Source organism: Heteronotia binoei, chromosome 17 (genome assembly GCF_032191835.1).
Source record: "Heteronotia binoei isolate CCM8104 ecotype False Entrance Well chromosome 17, APGP_CSIRO_Hbin_v1, whole genome shotgun sequence".
In the NCBI taxonomy this organism is placed as follows: Eukaryota; Metazoa; Chordata; class Lepidosauria; order Squamata; family Gekkonidae; genus Heteronotia; species Heteronotia binoei.
The window spans coordinates 49,301,106-49,322,197 of NC_083239.1; the positions used below are offsets into that span (position 1 = coordinate 49,301,106).

A 21,092-nucleotide genomic window follows, 5' to 3' on the forward strand; every position below is an offset into this window, starting at 1 on the left:
ATGTAGCCAATCCTCCTGGATATATATGAAACAAAAAAGGTCGGAAGTGGCTTGGGGACATTTCAAGAGTCAGATACAGGTAGGTATGATCACCATTTATCAAGCAGCACTGGAAACACATCTGGTTCCATAGGGCTTACTGAATCAACGGAGAGTGCTAAGTTCTACGTATGATACATTACTGTCGAGTGTGTTTTGTGAGAATAATACAAGAACACCCCAACGTAAGTGAATTTACACTGTGTTTATTTTTGCGGCTGCTCAACCTTACACCGTTGTTTCTTGCTTTGTTGCCCGCCTGGGGCTGGCCACCCTATTTGCAAGTAGCAAAGGCTTGGGGGAAATCACCTTTCTTTTCTCTGCATCCAAAGACCGAGCACAATATCCTTTTCTTCCCTGGGCTTTCCAAGCAGATGTCCCCCTTTTCTCTTCTTCGAGTGGGCATCTGACAACCCTTTTTCCTTCCCCCCCTGCAGCCTTTTAGCTGCCAGCCCTGGATGATGGATGAACTAGGACCTTGCCCATGGGTCACAGATGGACCTCCAGGGGGCCCCAGCTCTGACAGCCCGGTGACGGATGATCCAGGGCCTCCCTCAGGCCTCTGGGGTCACGCGGAGACTGCAGGACAACTGCTATGTGGCCCAGCTTCGAATACGCTCTGGGTCTCAAAGACAATGACATCCCTAACTGAGTTGGGCTTATTTGAAACCGGCAGTAGGAGAAAATCAATGCCTACTTCGCAGATGTTCCAGTCATCCCTCATGAGCAGGGAATGCCTCCTAAGTTGAGAAGAAATCACTGCTGGGCCTTCTCAGGGTGCCTTTTCAAAACCACTGCTGATGAACAATCTGGAACAGCGGTGACCAAACTGCAGCTCTTTCACATCTATTGTGGCTCCTTCACACATATCATGTGGCCAGCCCATTGGCCAGCTTGGAGAAGGCATTTCTCTCTTTAAATCACTTTGCCAAGCCAACGGCAGTGTGGAGAATGCATCTATCTATCTATCTATCTATCTATCTATCTATCTATCTATCTATCTATCTATCTATCTATCTATCTATCTATCTGTCTGTCTGTCTGTCTGTCTGTCTGTCTGTCTGTCTGTCTGTCTGTCTGTCTCTCTGTCTCTCTGTCCATCCATTATCTATCTATCTATCTATCTATCTATCTATCTATCTATCTATCTATCTATCTGTCCGTCCATCCATTACCTATCTGTCTGTCTGTCCATCCATTACCTATCTGTCTGTCTGTCCATCCGTCCATCCATTACCTATCTGTCTGTCTGTCTGTCCGTCCCTCTATCTATCCATCCGCCCATCCATCCTTCCATCCATCTGTCTGTCTATCTATTATTTTTATTTTATTTGGTGGATTTATATTCCGCCCTTTCCCAAGTGGGCTCAGGACAGATTACAGAAGGATTAAATCAGTTAAAATACAGCCGTAAATTAATAAAATACAATTAAACAACTCACAGCTCAGTAAATATAGCAAAGGCGGGGCAGGCTCATATTGCAGAGCACAATATTGTTATCGGCCCAAATATAATAGTTCAGATCAGGGGTCGTTTTGTAGAAAAATAGGTGGTGGAGCTCATCCAGGGATTATTATGCAGCTACACCTACTGTTCAATGGACAAAGTGGGAAGGAGGAGGCAGTACTCTCAAAAAGGTTCAGGAGCTGCACGCCTGTGAGCTCCCGCTGAATCTGAGGCCTGGTTCAGATGGAATGTCATTGTGGGGGAGGATAAAGATGGTGTAGACAGTGAAAACAAAGGACGCCCGCTTGCCTCAACCGAAGCCTGGTGGGATGCTCCATCTTACAGGCCCTACGAAATGGTAACAAGCCCAGTAGGGCCCGGATCTCCACGGGGAGCTGATTCCACCAGGTCGGGCCCAGGGCCAATAAAGATAAAGTTGCTTTCTTTCCACCTCTCCTTCCCTTCTCTCTTCCCACCTCTCCTTCCCTTCTCTCTTCCCACCTCTCCTTCCCTTCTCTCTTCCCACCTCTCCTTCCCTTCTCTCTTCCCACCTCTCCTTCCCTTCTCTCTTCCCACCTCTCCTTCCCTTCTCTCTTCCCACCTCTCCTTCCCTTCTCTCTTTCCACCTCTCCTTCCCTTCTCTCTTCCCACCTCTCCTTCCCTTCTCTCTTCCCACTTCTCCTTCCCTTCTCTCTTTCCACCTCTCCTTCCCTTCTCTCTTCCCACCTCTCCTTCCCTTCTCTCTTCCCACTTCTCCTTCCCTTCTCTCTTCCCACCTCTCCTTCCCTTCTCTCTTCCCACCTCTCCTTCCCTTCTCTCTTCCCACCTCTCCTTCCCTTCTCTCTTTCCACCTCTCCTTCCTTCCTTCCTGATCAGATCAGTGGTCCACCTAGTCCAGCAGGCTGTCTCACTACAGTGGCCAACCAGTTCCTCTGGGAGGGTCAGCAACAGGGCAGAGAGGCTGAGGTTGCCTCCTGGCACTGGGATCCAGAGGATCAGTGCCTCTGAATGTGGAGGTTCCCCCCCAGTCCCCATGGCTAATAGCTCCTGATAGAGGGATTCATAAAGGGGAGGTTGTCCTGGGTTAGTACTTGGGTGGGAGACCACCAAGGAAGTCCAAAGTTGCTATGCAAAAGCAGGCAATGGCGAAACACCTCTGAACATCTCTTGCCTCGAAAACCCTAAAGCAGGGGTGGCCAGACTTACTTAATGTAAAAGCCGTGTAGAATAAACGTCAGATGTCTGAGAGCCACAAAACAGGAACATCAGATGTTTGAGAGCGGAAGGAAGGGAGGGAGGGAGGGAGGAAGGGAAGGAGAGAGGGAGGGAGGGAGGGAAGGGAGATAGATGGGAAGAAGGGAGAGAGCAGTGGAAAGAAAGCAACTTTAATTTTAAATGCACATCAGATTTTTAATGAATGTCAGATGTTTGAGAGCCACAAAACATGAATGTTAGATGTTGGTGAGCGGAAGGGAGGGAGGGAGAGAGAGAGGGAGGGAGGGAGGAAGGGAAGGGAGATAGATGGGAGAAGGCAGAGAGCAGTGGAAAGAAAGCAACTTTAATTTTAAATGCACATCAGATTTTTAATGAATGTCAGATGTTTGAGAGCCACAAAACATGAATGTTAGATGTTGGTGAGCGGAAGGGAGGGAGGGAGAGAGAGAGAGGGAGGGAGGAAAGAAGGGAGGGAGGGAGGAAGGGAAGGGAGATAGATGGGGAGAAGGCAGAGAGCAGTGGAAAGAAAGCAACTTTAATTTTAAATGCATTCTCCAAGTTGCCGGCTGGCTTAGCTTGGAGAAACGATTTCCAGAGACAAATATCTTCTCCAAGCCAGCTGATGGGGTGGTGGGGTCTTTAAGAACCACACAATATGTGTGAAAGAGCCACATGTGTCCACCCCTGTTTGGCCACAGTTTGGCCACCTCTGCCCTACAGAGTCTACTGTGATTTGAGAGCACTTTGCAGTAGAGAGAACGCTGCTCTCCCCCAGACAACGGGGTCTGAGGGCACCTGACGCTCAAGGCGCAAGCCTTCCGTTCACCCACACCAGTCACAATGGCAGGCATGTCCCTAATCGATCTACAAATGAGGATACGAGATGCCTCCAGTTTGGTGTAGCGGTTAAATGTGCTGACTCTTATCTGGGAGAACTGGGTTTGATTCCTGCTGGAATGGCCTTGGGTCAGCCATAGCTCTCGTGCGAGTTGTCCTTGAAAGGGCAGCTGCTGCAAGGGCTCTCTCAACCCCACCCACCTCACACGGTGTCTGTTCTCGGGGGGGGGGGGGGGAGGAAGGTAAAAGGAGATTGTGACCACTCTGAGATTCAGAGTATAGGGCAGGATATAAATCCAATTTCTTCTTCTTCTTCCAGTTTGGTGTCGTAGTTAAGTGTGCGGACTCTTATCTGGGAGAACCAGGTTTGATTCCCCACTCCTCCGCTTGCAGCTGCTGGAATGGCCTTGGGTCAGCCATAGCTCTGGCAGAGGTTGTCTTTGAAAGGGCAGACTCTTTTCTGGGAGAACTGGGTTTGATTCCCCCACTCCTCCACTTGCAGCGGCTGGAATGGCCTTGGGTCAGCCATAGCTCTGGCAGAGGTTGTCCTTGAAAGGGCAGCTGCTGTGAGAGCTCTCTCAGTCTCACCCACCTCACAGGGTGTGGTCTGTTGTGGGAGGCAGGGAAGGCAAAGGAGACTGTGTCCACTCGAAGGTTCTGAGATTCAGAGTATAGGGTGGGATATTAATCCAATATCATCATCTTCCTCCTCCTCTTCTTCTTCTTCTCTTCAGAGAGTCACCGCAAGCTAAGAAACATACTCTGAAACCCACGGCTGGCCCTGCCACTAGGTTATCGCCTAGGGCGCTGGTCTTCTGGGGGCACAAAATTAGGCACCACCCATGTGACTCTGTGATGTCATCAGTGCAGGGCGGGGGCAGAAGTTAGCCCCGCCTAGGGTGCCAGACGGTCGAGGGCCGGCCCAGCAGAACCAAGACCTTCCGTTCTGATCTGCGGCTGCTCTCTGTCCTAGCCCGGGGACCTTTCGCATCGCCAGGGGCAGGGTCGACAGAGAGCATGGCTCTTCCAAGAATCGCTTGGCTTCCCCGGCTTCACCCCCCATCTCTCTGAGCTGGGCAAGACCCAGCACAACCATCAATTTCCCCGCCCCCCCCCACTCCTCTCCCTGCCAATGCGTTCAGGGTAATTGGCTAGAATTGATTACCCTTCACCAGCCTCTAATAGCTTTATAGCTCCTTCAATTAGCCACTAATTGGCCAGCGCTCATTAACTCGCCTTTGTTTAACTAACCAGGAGAGGCTCTGCCTAATTGCCTGGCAGGACCGGGGGCAGAGAGGGATAGCAGGACAGCGACCCTGGAAGATGCCCGTCGCTCGCAAGTTGCCCGCTCGCCCTTCCCGAAAGGAAACGCAAGAGAAGAGCTGCAGACCCCTGAACCCGCCAGAACCCCTGCGGTTGCGGCAAAGAGCTTTGCCGGTGGGAGGCGGTGGTCGAAGGCACCCACTTGGGAAAGATTATGTGCACCGCCATGTTACAAATCTACATGATTCGGAGCGGTCGCAACCTGAATTTGCTTCCGTGGCTTCTTGGAATTGTAGCCAGTGCTTAGAACAAGGGTGCCAAACTTGCTTAACATAAGAGCCACAAGGGAGGGAGGAAGGGCAGGGACGGAGGAAGGAAGGAAGGAAGGAAGGAAGGAAGGAAGGAAGGAAGGAAGGAAGGAAGGAAGGAAGGAAGGAAGGAAGGAAGGGAGGGAGGGAGGGAGGGAGGGAGGAGGGGAGGGAGGGAGGGAGGAAGGAAGGAAGGAAGGAAGGAAGGAAGGAAGGAAGGAAGGAAGGAAGGAAGGAAGGAAGGAAGGAAGGAAGGAAGGAAGGAAGGAAGGAAGGAAGGAAGGAAGGAAGGAAGGAAGGAGAATAGATGAGGGAAGAGGGAGAGAGAGGTGGAAAGAAAGCAACTTTCAATGCATTGTCTAAGCCATCAGCTGGCTTGACTTGGAGAAGTGGCTTAAAAAGAGAAATGTCTTCTCTGGGCTGGCCAACGGGGCAATGGGGTCTTTGAGAGCCACACAATACGTGTGAAAGAGCCACATTTTGGCCACCCCAGCTTAGAATCTGCTGCAAAAGGCATCTTCTCCAAGATGCGCTTTAAGGAGATCTTTGCAAGGGTGTCAGACAGCTGTCTCTAAGGGCCAGGGTCTGGTTGGTACCTTGTAGACCCTCCCTTTGAATTCCACAGCAGAAGAGTGGTGCAGGGAAAAACGTCGACTGGGGGTGACATGATAGAAGTTTACAAGATTATGCATGGGTTTAGAGAAGGTAGAGAAAGAAGACCTTTTCTCCCTTTCTCACAATATGAGAACTCGTGGGCATTCAATGAATTGGTTAGAATTGATATAAGGAAGTCCTTCTTCACTCAAAGGCCAACGCCATGCTGGGAATTATTAGGAAGGGAATTGAAAACAAATCAGCCAGTATCATAATGCCCCTGTATAAATCGATGGTGCGGTCTCATTTGGAGTAGTGTGTGCAGTTCTGGTCGCCGTACCTCAAAAAGGATATTATAGCATTGGAGAAAGTCCAGAAAAGGGCAACTAGAATGATTAAAGGGCTGGAAAACTTTCTCTATGAAGAAAGGTTGAAACGCTTGGGACTCTTTAGCTTGGAGAAACGTCGACTGCGGGGTGACATGATAGAGGTTGACAAGATAATGCATGGGATGAGAAAGTAGAGAAAGAAGTACTTTTCTCCCTTTCTCACAATACAAGAACTCGTGGGCATTCAATGAAATTGCTGAGCAGACAGGTTAAAACGGATAAAAGGAAGTACTTCTTCACGCAAAGGGTGATTAACGTGGAACTCACTGCCACAGGAGGTGGTGGCAGCCACAAGCATAGCCACCTTCAAGAGGGGGTTAGATAAAAATATGGAGCAGAGGTCCTTCAGTGGCTATTAGCCACAGTGTGTATATATATAACTTTTTTTGGCCACTGTGACACAGTGTTGGACTGGATGGGCCATTGGCCTGATCCAACATGGCTTCTCTTATGTTCTTAACACGTGGAATTCACTGCCACAGATGGTGGTGGCGGCTACAAGCATAGACAGCTTCAAGAAGGGGTTGGATAAGCATATGGAGCAGAAGTCTATCAGTGGCTATTAGTGTATTGGTGGAACTCTCTGTCTGGGGCAGTGATGCTCTGTATTCTTGTGCCTGGAGGGGGCACATTGGAAGGGCTTCTAGTGTCCTGGCCCCACTGATGGACCTCCTGATGGCACCTGGGTTTTTTGGCCACTGTGTGTACAGAGTGTTGGACTGGATAGGCCATTGGCCTGGTCCAAGATGGCTTCTCTTATGTTCTTATGACTGGGTCAAGTGATGCTCTGTATTCTTGGTGCTTGGAGGAGCAGCAGTGGGAGGACTTCTAGTGTCCTGGCTCCACTGGTGGACCTCCTGATGGCACTTGGTTTTTTTGGCCACTGTGTGACACAGAGTGTTGGACTGGATGGGCAATTTGGCCTGATCCAACATGGCTTCTCTTATGTTCTTCTGTCTGGGGTAGTGATGCTCAGTATTCTTTGTGTGGTATTCTTGCCCCAGATGGACCGACATCCCTTGAAGCATTGTCGCTCAGCGTGCCTATGTCAGCAGGAAAGAACTTAGGTTGGACTATTTCAAACCACTGGGAGGGGCTATCGGGTCATGATGATAAACTTGCCTAAACAGGTTGTGTTATACTTCTTCGCCATCTGCTTAGAACAAGCACACGCCAGTGACAGGCTGCATAAAAGACTCTTCCAAGAATCACAGAAGAAGAAAGAGGATATTGGATTTATACCCTGCCCTTCACTCTCAGAGTCTCAGAGTGGCTTACTTTCCCATCCTCCCCAACGACAGGCAATAATGGCTCTGAGTTAACTGTGACTGAGCCAAGGTCATTCCAGTTGGCTGCATGTGGAGGAAGAGCGGGGAATCAAACCCAGTTCTCCCAGATAAGAGTCCGCACATTAAACCACTACACCAAACTGGCTCTCAAGAAGAAGAGATTGGATTTGAACCCTGCCCTTCAGTATCTGAAGAGCAGCTTACAATTCTCTTTCCCTTCCTCTTCCCACAACAGACGCCCTGTGAGGTAGGTGGAAGTCAGAGCGTTCTTTCGAGAACTGCTCTGATAAAACAGGGCATTAAATGCCCTGGAAGAAGCTTCTTGCGGTGGTTGGTGTCTTTGTAAGCATTTCCCAAGTGGAGGATTTCTCTCGCTGTGCTATCAGTACAGGAAATATTTCTTTAGAAAGGTAAAGTGGAGGTCCATGGCACAGAGTGGTAAAGCTGCAGTACTGCAGTCGGAGCCATCCTTCTGAAGTCAGTAAAAGGAGTCCCCAGTTTGCTGGGGGGGAAGTGTAGGTGACTGGGGAAAGCAAGGGCAAGGAAAGGAAAGGTCCCCTGTGCAAGCACCAGTCATTTCCGACTCTGGGGTGACGTTGCTTTCACAACGTTTTCACGACAGACTTTTTACGGGGTGGTTTGCCCTTGCCTTCCCCAGTCCTCTACACTTTTCCCCAGCAAGCTGGGGACTCCTTTTACCGACCTCGGAAGGATGGAAAACCACCCCATAAAAAGTCTGCTGTGAAAACGTTGTGAAAGCAACGTCACCCCAGAGTCGGAGACGACTGGTGCTTGCACAGGGGACTACCTTTACCTTTTTATGATGGTTAATAGCCCCGTGGCGCAGAGTGGTAAAGCTGCAGTACTGCAGTCCTAAGCTCTGCTCACGACCTGAATTCGATCCCCGGCAGAAGCTGGGTTTTCAGGTAGCCGGCTCGAGGTTGACTCAGCCTTCCATCCTTCCGAGGTCAGTCAAATGAGTCCCTGGCTTGCCAGGGGGGAAAGTGTAGCTGACTGGGGAAGGTAATGGCAAACCACCTCGTAAAAAGTCTGCCGTGAAAACGTTGCGAAAGCAACGTCACCCCGGAGTCGGAAACGACCGGTGCTTGCACAGGGGACTACCTTTACCTTTAAAGTGGAGGAGGTGTGGAGAGTCCAATTGCTGCTTCCCTCACCCCCCCCCCCCAAAAAAAAAATACCCCTTGGCCTCAGGTGTTCCTGGACTGGATTCTAAGAGTGGAAGATGTTAAGTGTAGTGAATAAAAACAGTTCTCGGATTCCTGGACTCAGAGGCCAAAGGTCGAACTGGGTTTCTGGTCCTGGTATAGACAAGGGTATGCCATCTCAGCACAATCACCCGCTTGTGAAAACACAAAGTTTCCTTATACAGAATCTGCCCACCACTCCAAGGTCAGTCTTGTCTGCTCAGTGGAAAAAGCCTCTCTCCGGGATCTTGGGAAGAGGTCTTTCACATCACCTGGTCCTTTTCGACTGGAGATGCCAGGGCTTGAACCTGGGCCCTTCTGCATGCCAAGCAGAGGCTCTTCCACTGAGCTACATCCCTACTTCATGGCTCTCCAGGGTCTCAGGCTGAGGTCTTTTCCATCCCCTCCTGCCTGGTCCTTTTCGAATGGAGATTGAGCTGGGGACCTTCTGCATGCCAAGCAGAGGCTCTACCACTGAACTACAGTCCCACTTCGTGGCTCTCCAGGGTCTCAGGCTGAGGTCTTTCCCCTGCCTGGTCCTTTTAAAACTGGAGATGCTGGGGATTGAACCGGAGACCTTTTGCATGCCAAGCTGGGACCTTTTGCATGCCCTTCCCACTCTAACATACAGGCATACAGAACAAGTACTTCATCAGAATGTTGTGGTCAGGTCTCATGGTGGTAGAAAGGATTCCATCTTGGCCTAAATCCTTAGTGTGCTCCCCATTAAAGTATTACTCCCAATCAGTGTTCCTTCTAAGCTGGGTTAGTGTAAGCTAGCTCACAGTTTTTCAGCCTCCACATCACTCATTTTTGTCCTAGCTCAGGAAAAATGGTCCTAGAGCAAATGAAAATGAAGAAGATGATGATGATATTGGATTTATATCCTGCCCTCCACTCCGAATCTCAAGAGTCTCAGAGCGGCTCACAATCTCCTTTATCTTCCTCCCCCACAACAGACACCCTGTGAGGTGGGTGGAGCTGAGAGGACTCTCACAGCAGCTGCCCTTTCAAGGACAGCTCTGCCAGAGCTATGGCTCACTCAAGGCCATTCCAGCAGGTGCAAGTGGAGGAGTGGGGAATCAAACCCGGTTCTCCAAGATAAGAGTCTGCCCTTTCAAGGACAACCTCTGCCAGAGCTATGGCTGACCCAAGGCCATTCCAGCAGCTGCAAGTGGAGGAGTGGGGAATCAAACCCAGTTCCCCCAGATAAGAGTCCATGCACTTCACCACTACACCAAACTGGCTCTCTAACTTATATAGTAGCTCAGAACTTTAATACTAGTAGCTCATGAAATAGAATTTTTGCTCACAAGACCCCACAGCTTAGAGGGAGTATAGCTCCCAGCGCTTGGTTCAAATTCTGGTCTCTGGCCTTCCACCTCCACTTCCTGACATCCTTCTGTTGACCCCAGTGAGGTCATAACTCTGACTGGACCTCTTCCTGTCATGTGACTCTGATGCTACATGGCTTTGTGCGATGTGACTCTGATGTTACATCACTTCCTGTCATGTAACTCTGAGCTTACAGCATCCAGGGTTTTGGGACACAAACGCTTGAAGGAAACTGCTTTAAAATCAACGTCCATCTCTCAGACTCAAAGCCATGCCTCGGATTCAGTCGGAGTTCCACCTCCTCCTTCCCACCTTGTCCACTGAATAGTAGGTGCAGCTGCATAACAATCCCTGGATGAGCTCCACCACCATTTTTTTCTACAAAGTGACCCCAAAATGGTTCAGGTTCTTACCGACAAGTGTTGGAACAGCCACGCTCGCATAATATTTGTAGCCACTTTGGGAAAGATCCCTCGTTTCTTGTTCCGTTTCTTGTCTCGGTCTAAGTCGTCATCGTCTCCCGTGCTGGGCGAGGCTACACTGTTATCTAGACAGTCCCCTAAAGGGAAACAAAGAAGGGGAGGAAAGACCCTATTAGGAAAAGGCAGAATGGCTACCATCACTCAACAATGCCATTGGTTGGAAGTCATGCATAATTTAACCACTAGAGGGAGACACGGCGCCTTGCGCAGAACAGAATAGACCCTCTAGAGCAGGGGTGGGGAACAGAGGTTCTCCAGATGTTTTTTGCCTACAACTCCCATCAGCCCCAGCCAGCATGGCCAATGGCTGGGGCTGATGGGAGTTGTAGGCAAAAAAACATCTGGAAAGCCACTGTTCCCCACCCCTGCTCCAGAGGCAAGAGGAGGAAGTTCAGCTTGTGAGACTAGGAAACTGAAACCTATGAAGCAGCCGTTAGTAATCCGTGCACATCTAGACCAGGGGTGTCAAACTCATTTGTTATGAGGGACGGATCCAACATAAATGAGACCTTGTTGGGCCGGGCCATGCGTGTCCTAAAATGTAATGCAGGAATTAATATATATGATTTATATATTTTTTTAAACAATATAAGTATTTTTTGGATTGATTGTATCTTGATACTCCTTGACCTCTCTTCTTGAATAGAGAATGGTTAGCATGTCTGGTTACACTGATGTCACTTAATAGCCTTCCTCGATATTTATGATATGTATCTAAGTATAGGTGCTAGTTTATAACTTGTTTTTAAATAAGATTAATTAATTGTATGCACATATTAATATTGATATTTACTTGATTACTTCAAAAAAATAATAAAAATGTTAATATAAAATGTAATGCCAGGTAGCAGAGACATAAACTTTATAAAGGACACAGACAAGCACAATTAAAGATTTTTTAAAAAAACTTAACTAAAACATCCTTAAAACATCAGCACTCGTTGGTCTAAAGGTGATTTCTTTGTATCTCTCCTGTGTGATCCGGGGAACTGGGATAAGGAAGTTCTGGCTCTTTGCTTCCTTTCCCAGGGGACCATATGGAAATAATGAAGGGCAGGGGCACCTTCTTTGGGGGCTCATAGAATTGGACCCCCTAGTCCAATCTTTTTGAAACTTGGAGGGTGTTTTGAGGAGAGGCACCAAATGCTATGGTGAAAATGTGGTGCCTCTAGCTCAAAAAAACATCTCCCAGGGTTCCAGATACCCACAGATCAATTTTCCACTATATCGTATGGGGATCAGTCTCCATCAGGTATAATAGAGTATCCAACAGACATTCAACCCCCCCCCACACACACACACGCGCTTTCTGATAACCCTGAAATGGGGGAAGGGCCTCCAAACTGGGGGATCCCCTGCCCCCAACTGGGGATTGGCAACCCTCTATGCAGCCTCATCTACATTGCAGGGCTGTTGTAGAGATAAAACGGAGGAGGGAGAAGGAAACAGATGGATGTCACCCTGGTCCCCTTGGAGAAAGACTCAATAAAATGATTAAGGACATAAGAGAAGCCATGTTGGATCAGGCCAGTGGCCCATCCAATCCAACACTCTGTGTCACACACTGGCCAAAAAACCCAGGTGCCATCAGGAGGTCCACCAGCGGGGCCAGGACACTAGAAGCTCTCCCACTGTGCCCCCCCAAGCACCAAGAATACAGAGCATCACTTGCCCCAGACAGAGAGTTCCAACAATACACTGTGGCTAAGAGCCACTGATGGACCTCTGCTCCATATGTTTACCCAATCCCCCTCTTGAAGCTGGCTATGCTTGTAGCCGCCGCCACCTCCTGTGGCCGTGAATTCCACGTGTTAATCACCCTTTGGGTGAAGAAGGACTTCCTTTTATCCGTTCTAACCCGACTGCTCAGCAATTTCATTGCGTGCCCACGAGTTCATGTATTGTGAGAAAGGGAGAAAAGGACTTCTTTCTCTACCTTCTCTATCTCATCTTGTAAACCTCTTGTCGTGTCACCCCGCAGTCGACGTTTCTCCAAGCTAAAGAGCTGCAAGCGCTTTAACCTTTTGTTGTTATTTTTATTATTATTATTACTACTACTACCTTTAATTTGTATCCCACCCTCTCCGCAAGCAGACTCAGGGTGGCTAACACTCATTTCAAAACTTCAAACAATAAATTCAATTAAACTGTTCAAAACTTCAAACAGTAAGTATAATTAAAGCATTTTAAAACATTTTATGGTGCTGTTAAGCAACAACCTCGTCGGGATCATCCTTTACTAACAGTGACCCCATAGTGATTCCAGTTTCTCAGTAGTGTAGGGTGGCAGTCAGTCACCTACTGGTTTAGATGCCAAAGACCTGTTGAAATAACTCAGTTTTGCAGGGTCTGCAAAACTGAGAGAGGTCCTGCTGGGCCCTTATGGCCTCCGGGAGTGCATTCCAAATTTCAGGTGCTGCCACTGAGAAGGCCCTGGACCAAGCACAACCTGGCCTCCCTTGGTCTGGGGATGGACAATAGATGTTGCGTCCCTGAACGCAGTGCTCTCTGGGGAACATGTGGTGAAAGGCAGTCCCGAAGATAGGCAGGCCCCTGATCATATAGGGCTTTAAAGGTCAATACCAACACCTTTCTTCATAGGAAAGTGTTCCAACCCTTTAATCATTCTAGTTGCCCTTTTCTGCACTTTTCCCAATGCTATATATATATCACTTTTGAGGTGCGATGACCAGATTATAAGAACTCTCCCTGGGACCTTCTTGATTTGTGATCTCCCCTCCCCACAAAAAAAAAAAATCCCCAAATCTGCCTCTCCCCCCTTGCAAAGAAAACCCCACTTCCTCAAGTCTTCCCCGACCCTCTTATTCCTTCCGGGGCTCAAACAATTAAAAACAAACAGAACTTTTCGCTTCCCGTGAATTCTCAAGGAAAGGGGAGGGGGCAGAACGTCTTCTAGCTCATGTTCCCCCCCCCATACCAACTGTACACAGGCCTCGCTTGGCAAACACGAAATCCTGTCTCTCCCTCCCCTGCTCTCTCTCCCCCCCACCCCGAATCTTACCCCAGCGGAACAGCTGTTACACTTTTCTATCCTCCGGCTAAAAGGCAGCTTAAAAGCCCTGCCCGGAGGGGAAAGTTAATTATGCATCAGAGGAAGCATAGCTGCTCTGGGGTGGGGGGGGGACTCCACCAGCCATCCCCCATGCCCCCACGCGATCCCCTGCCCCACCCCGCTTTTCTTCTCCCCACATACACCCCAAGCCTAAAATGCAAAAATAAATCCACCTCCGCTGTCTTTTTCTTCCTAAACTCTGCTGCAGATCTGGGTGAGAATTTGCAGTTCCAAGAAAAGCTGCAGGAGTCGTTTACCTCCCATGACTGTCACATAGGCTTGCCACCCTCCAGGTGAGGCCTGGATATCTCCTGGAATTGCAACTGACCTACAGAAATCAGTTCCCCTGTGGAAAAGGGGGGACTCAATGGTGTTATACCCTGGCTTTCAAAGAGAGAGGGGCTTCTCTTCAATGAATTCCCCCATCAGTGGCTACTAGCCATGGGGACTGGGGGGAACCGTCACATTCAAAGACAGCCAACCTTTGAATCCCAGAGCCAGGAGGCAACATCAGGGCCTTGGCCTCTGTGCCCTGTTCTTGTCCCCCCAGAGGAACTCGTTGGCCACTGTGTGAGACAGGAGGCTGCACTAGATGGACCCTCACTGGTCTGATCCAGCAGGGCTCTTCTGAGGTTCTTCTCAGGGGAAGGCCTCGGCCTCTCTGCCCTGTTGTTGGCCCTCCAGAGGAACTGGCTGGCCACTGTGTGAGACAGGAGGCTGCACTAGATGGACCCTCACTGGTAATGTCCATCTAGTGCATGTGATTAACATGTGGAATTCACTGCCACAGGAGGTGGTGGCGGCCACAAGTATAGCCACCTTCAAGAGGGGTTTAGATAAAAATATGGAGCACAGGTCCATCAGTGGCTATTAGCCACAGTGTATGTGTGTATATAACATTTTTTGCCACTGTGTGACACAGAGGGTTGGACTTGATGGGCCGTTGGCCTGATCCAACATGGCTTCTCTTATGTTCTTATGTTCTCTTATGGTCTGATCCAGCAGGACTCTTCTGATGTTCTTCTCAGGGGGAGGCCTCGGCCCCTCAGCCCTATTGTTGGCCCTCCAGAGGAACTGGTTGGCCACTGTGTGAGACAGGAGGCTGCACTAGATGGACCCTCACTGATCTGATCCAGCAGGGCTCTTCTGATGTTCTTCTGAAGGCCTCAGCCTCTCAGCCCTTTTGCTGGCCCTCCAGAGGAACTGGCTGGCCACTGGACTAGGAGGACCACTGGTGCAGCAAGGTTCTTATGTTTGGGGAAGATGGGCTTCTAATGCTGACAAAGGACTTTGGCAGGTGGCATCTGCATTGGAAGAGCAATCGGCAGAGGTGAAGTGAGCAGTGATTCCCAAAAGCTCATTCCCCGCCAGAAAATCTGTTAGTCTTTTAAAGTGCTACTTCGAAGAAGTGAGCAGTGACTCCCTAAAGCGCCTCTCCTGCCCTGAGAGGCAGGTGGGGCTGAGAGAACTCTGAAAGAACTGGGACCGACCCGAGGCCACCCGGCAGCGACATGTGGAGAGCTGGAGAATCAAATCCAGTTCTCCATATTTAGGGCTGCTAAGCCCCCGGGCCGGGCAGGGTTTCTCCCGCCCTGGAGGTTCCCAACCCGCCGGCCCACATTGAGTAGGGGGGGGGGGACCTCCCCCGACATCACTGGCACGATGACATCATCCGGAAGTGATGTCATCACGCTGGCAACATCATGCACGGCCGCTCTCAGCAATTCCGGGAACACTCTATGGGTTTCCCAGACACTCTAGCAATTTGGGAGGGCAAAACTCTATGGTATCCATTGTACCATAGAGGTTTCTCTCCCAAATTGCTAGAGTGTCCGGGAAAACTATACAGATTTTCCGGAAAACATCGCCAGTGCGATAATGTCACTTATGCACTGTGTGTGCGAAAAACGTCCCTCATCAGAGGCCACAGCGGCTTGGCAACCTTATCCATATTAGAGACCGCTGTTCTTAACCACTATACTAAACTGGCTCTCAAGGAGAACAGCCCAGAAGGTTAGAGCTGGGGAAAGGGGGATGGAGTGAAGATTTCCCCCCTCCAACCAGGCCATATTTGGAAACCAGTCTGCCTTCTCTTCCCCAGGGCCCACACTTCCTTCCCTAGGGTTGCCGAGTCCAATTCAAGAAATATCTGGGGACTTTGGGGGCGGAGCCAGGAGACATTATGGGTGGAGCCAGGAGCAAGGTTGGGACAAGCATCATTGAACTCCAAAGGGTTTGGTGGAGAGCCAGTTTGGTGTAGTGGTTAAGTGTGCGGACTCTTATCTGGGAGAACGGGGTTTGATTCCCCCCTCCTCCACTTGCAGCTGCTGGAATGGCCTTGGGTCAGCCATAGCTCTGGCAGAGGTTGTCCTTGAAAGGGCAGCTGCTGTGAGAGCCCTCTCAGCCCCACCCACCTCACAGGGTGTCTGTTGTGGGGGAGGAAGATAAAGGAGATTGTGAGCCGCTCTGAGACTCTTCGGAGTGGAGGGCGGGATATAAATCCAATATCTTCTTCTTCTTCTGGCCATCACATTTAAAGAGACTGTGCACCTTTCAAAAGCCTTCCCTCCTTTGGAAATAATGAAGGATAGGGGCATCTTCTTTGGGGGCTCATAGGATTGGACCCCCTGGTCCAACCTTTTTGAAACTTGGAGGGTATTTTGGGGAGAGGCATGGGACGCTATGCTGCAGATTTGGTGCCTCTAGCTCAAAACACAACACCCCCCCCCCAGAGCTCCAGAAACCCCCAGATCAATTCTCCATTATACCCTATCAGTCTCCATAGGGAATAATGGAATGCCCAACAGACATTCCCTCCCCTTTCGGTTGAGCCTGAAGTGGGTTGTTGTTCTCAGGGGAAGGCCTCCAAACCGGGGAGGATCCCCTGCCCGTACCTGGAGATTGGCAACCCGACTTCCTTTCCTCCACCTCTAAGGCCTGCTGAAGGCAGACCTACCCTCCTTCTCCTCCTCCTCCTCCCTCCTCCACCCTTCTCTCCCGCCCCCACAACTGGAAGCCTGACTTCTCTGCTCTGCCACATCGCCGGAGCTCAGAAACGGCGACCCCCAGGGTGACCCCCAGCTTCCAGCCGCTGCCGTCTCTCCAGCCTTCCTCTGTGCCTTTTTCTCTCCCTTTCTTCGGCTGGGTGCCCCCATTCTCAGGGTATTTGCTCAACAGATGGCGAGTGCAGGAATGCCGAGAGGCCTCTGTGTGCGAGTGCACCTCCCCAGCACACACACACACACGCACACTAATTACCATAACGCCAGCTTTCTGCCTCATACAGGCAAAGATGTTCTGGGTACAGTTGCCAATCCCCAGGTGGGGCAGGAATAAAGGTATAAGTTTCCACGAAAACCGGCTTCCAGATTTATATAAAGTGTTGACTGAGACTGTTATCAGCCATAGCTCTCGCAGATCTGTCCTTCAAATGGCAGCTGCTGTAATAGCTCTCTCAGCCCCACCTACCTCACAGGGTGTCTGTTGCGGGGGACGAATTTCTCAAGTAAAGATAAAGGCAGTTCCCTGTGCAAGCACCAGTTGTTTTCGACTCTGGGGTGATGTCGCATCACGACGTTTTCACGGCAGACTTTTTTACGGGGTGGTTTGCCCTTGCCTTCCCCAGTCATCTACACTTCCCCGCCCCCAGCAAGCTGGGGACTCATTTGACCGACCGCGGAAGGATGAAAGGCTGAGTCAAACACGAGCTGGCTACCTGAACCCAGCTTCCGCCGGGATCGAACTCAGGTCATGAGCAGAGCTTAGGACCGCAGTACTGCAGCTTTACCACTCTGCGCCATGGGGCAGATTTCCCAACAAATTTGTACAGAACTAAACATTAAAGGAACCTCACCCAGTCACCCAAAGTCACCGAATAACAAATTAATGTCCAATTTTCATAGAGGGTGCAGGTAGCGATTCCAATGCTGTAGTCCTTCACGGAGACCGAAGCTCCAAATGACTTTTTCTTGTACAGCAAGGCACAAAATAATTTGCTACACGGTTGTGCTTCATCCCGCGTTTCGCTTTTGCTTCGACGAGCTTCCCAAAAATTGCTTCGTGTTCCAACTGCTGTCTCTCGCAACGTTTTCCAATGGTGTTATCGAAGCAAAAGCAAAACGTGGGATGAAGTACAACTGCGTAGCAAATTATTTTGTGCCTTGCTGTACAAGAAAAAGTCCCCCACTCCTCCACTTGCACCTGCTAGCATGGCCTTGGGTCAGCCATAGCTGTGGCAGAGGTTGTCCTTGAAAGGGCAGCTTCTGTCAGAGCTCTCTCAGCCCCACCCACCTCACAGGGTGTCTGTTGTGGGGGAGGAAGGTAAAGGAGATTGTGAGCCGTTCTGAGACTCTTCGGAGTGGAGGGCAGGATATAAATCCAATATCTTCTTCTTCTTCCATGAAGGACTACAGCATTGGAATCGCCACCTGCACTCTCTTACTATGAAAATTGGACATTAATTTGTTATTCAGTGACTTTGGGTGACTGGGTGATGTTCTTTTAATTTGTTGATGACTACTTGAGAAATTCTTACTGGTAACAGCACTTTGTATAAATCTGGAGGCTGGTTCCACCAGCAGGGGGCTGTGATTGAAAAGGCCTTATCCCTGGTTGACTTCAGACAGGCCTCCTTCGGCCCGGGGATTACTAGCAGATTTTGGGAGCCAGATCTGAGTACTCTCTGGGGAACACGTGGGGAGAGACGGTCCCTAAGGTAGGGAGGTCCTAGGCCATATAGGGCTTTAAAGGTAATAACCAGCACCTTGTAACGAACCCAGTATATTATTGGCAGCCAGTGCAGTCCCCGGAGCCCCAGCTGAATGTGCTCCCACCTAGGAAGCCCTAATAACAGCCGGGTAGCAGTATTCTGCACTAGCTGCAACTTCCGGGTTCGGCACAGGGGCAGCCCCATGTAGAGGGCATTACAGTAGTCCAACCTCCAGGTGACCATTGCATGGATCACTGTTGCCAGGTTGCCGTGTTCCAGGAAAGGGGCCAACTGCCTCGCCCGCCTAAGATGAAAAAATGCGGACTTAGCAGTGGCTGCTATCTGGGCCTCCATTGTCAGGGCAGGCTCCAGTAGTACCCCCAAGCTCCTGACCCTGCACGCCACCGTCAGTGGCGCACCGTCAAAGGCCGGTAGGGGAATTTCCTACCGACCCAAGCAAAGGATCTCTGTCTTCGCTGGATTTAGTTTCAATCTACTCAGCATGAGCCATCCAGCCACGGCTTGCAACGCCAGGTCCAGATTTTCTGGGACACAATCAGGCCGGTCGTCCATAAGTAGATAGAGCTGGGTGTCATCAGCATACTGGTGACAACCCAACCCATACCTCTGGGCAAGGGGGCGCATGTAGCTGTTGAACAGCATCGGGGAAAGCACCGCCCCCTGAGGCACCCCGCAATCAAGCGTGTGTATCCGGGACAGTTCACCCCCAAATGGCACCCTTTGTCCCCGACCATCGAGGAAAAAGGAAAGCCATTGTAAGGCCAGCCTCTGAATCCCCGCGTCGGCGAGACGGCAAGTCAGCAACCGATGGTCGACCATATCGAACGCTGCCGATAGGTCTAAAAACATCAGCACCGGCGAGCTGCCTCAGTCCAGGTGCCGCTGGAGGTCATCCACCTGTGGTCAGCTATGGTCAGCCATAGCTCCCACAGATCTGTCCTTCAAATGGCAGTTGCTGTAAGAGCTCTCTCAGCCCCACCTACCTCACAGGGTGTCTGTTGCGGGGGAGGAAAATAAAGGAGATTTGGAGGGCAAGATATAAATCCAGTGTCGTTGTATTATTATTACTACATTGTAATATATAATTAAATAATTATACAACTCCCAGCCCAGTTGCTAACCGGCCACGGACTGGTACTGGTCCACAGCCTGGGGGTTGGGAACCCCTGCTCTAATACACAGTCAAAAGTACACCCTCAATCCAGATCGGAGCTCTGCTACTTTTTAAATTTTTTTAAAAAAATGCAAGGAGACTCACTTTGATTGCAATGTATTTTGGACAGGTCTTTTGCCTTACATGGATAATGCTTTATTATTTATTTGCTTTGTTGATACTAGGGATGCCAGCCTCCAGGTGGGACCTGGGGATCCCCTGAATGACAGCTTATCTCCAGTCCTACAGAGATCAGTTCCCCTGGGAGAAATAGATACTTTGGAGGGTGGACTCTTTGGCGTTATATTCCACTAATATCCTCCCACTTTGGTGTAGTGGTGAAGTGTGCGGACTCTTATCTGGGAGAACTGGGTTTGATTCCCCACTCCTCTACTTGCAGCTGCTGGAATGGCCTTGGGTTAGTCATAGCTCTCGTAGGAGTTGTCCTTGAAAGGGCAGCTTCTGTCAGAGCTCTCTCAGTCCCACCTACCTCACAGGGTGTCTGTTGTGGGGGAGGAAGATAAAGGAGATTGTGAGCCACTCTGAGATTCAAAGTGGAAGGCGGGATATAAATCCAATATCATCATCATCATCCCCAAGCTCTATCTCAAATTCTTCAGGAGTCTCCCAACGTCTAAGCTGCAGAGTCTTGCGAGCAAAAATTCTACTTCGTGAGCCACTGGCATTAAAGTAGTGAGCTCCTGCATCAATTGGTGTGCTCTGGGGCCATTTTTCCTGAGCGAAGACAAAAATGTGTGAGCTGGAGGCTAAAGATCTGAGAGCTAGCTCACACTAACTCAGCTTAGAGGGAACTGTGAATATAGGCGGAAGAGTTTGTGAGTTTCCTGCATTCTGCAGGGGGTTGGACTGGATGACCGTAGAGGCCCCTTCCAACTCTATGATTCTAACACTGCTCCTAACCTGGACCTGGTCACCCTGCCCCTCACCCCCTGCCAGCGGCCAGGGAACCTGGCAACCCTACTGGGGGACTCAAAGTGGGTAATGGCATTCTTCTGTTTACCCGCACAACAACCCTGCTAGGTAGGTAAGGTTGAGTTTGTGTGCGCAGCCAGCCCAAGGTCACCCAGCAAGCTTCCATGGCAGACTGAAGATCTGAACTCAGACCTCCCAGATCCGAGTCCAACACTCCGATTACAAAACCACTCTGGCTCTTGTATCAAAGAAGCAAGACAATGATTGATTTTATCCAGCGAATGAATCGATAATGTCCAGTGTCCAAAAGGCCTCAAAATCCCGTCGATCTTCTGCAAAGGCCAAGGCCACTCATTACACTGCAGCTCTTGACCGCAGCTCTTCCTCTGCAATGTGGGAACTGTGGGCATCCCTTATAGGGTTGTTGTCTGGATGCCTATGATAATCTGTACAATCCCCACCCCCATCCTTGTCAATGGGAAGGGGCTCAAAACTGGGGAGAAGGCAGTGCAGCCATTCAGGAGCAGCAGCTTCTATTCAGAGCGAGGGCAAAGCAATGCAAGGAGAATTGCCCTTGCTCCCAAATGACTTTGTTTGCAAACAGAATGCAAACAGAGCCATTCCCTGAAAGGCAAGGACCGCGTTCAGGTACGGTTGCCAACCCCCAGGTGGGGGCAGGGGATCCCCTGGTTTGGAGGCCCTCCTTCCGCTTCAGGGTCATCAGAAAGCGGGGGGAAGGGAAGGGAAATGTCTGCTGGGAACCCCATTATTCCCTACAGAGATTTATTCCCATAGAGAATA

The 21,092-nt window shown here is 50.1% G+C and overlaps 1 protein-coding gene across 1 annotated transcript in view; it reads right to left on the reverse strand.

Annotated features, from left to right (window-relative positions):
* MEIS3 (Meis homeobox 3) overlaps positions 1 to 21,092 on the reverse strand; it is a gene marked incomplete at its 5' end in the record, with an annotated part of 61,234 nt that overhangs the window by 9,517 nt on the left and 30,625 nt on the right. The window contains one exon of the mRNA XM_060258254.1: positions 10,335 to 10,480. Coding sequence (XP_060114237.1) covers positions 10,335 to 10,480 — 146 coding nt within the window. The remainder of the gene's footprint in view (positions 1 to 10,334; positions 10,481 to 21,092) is intronic.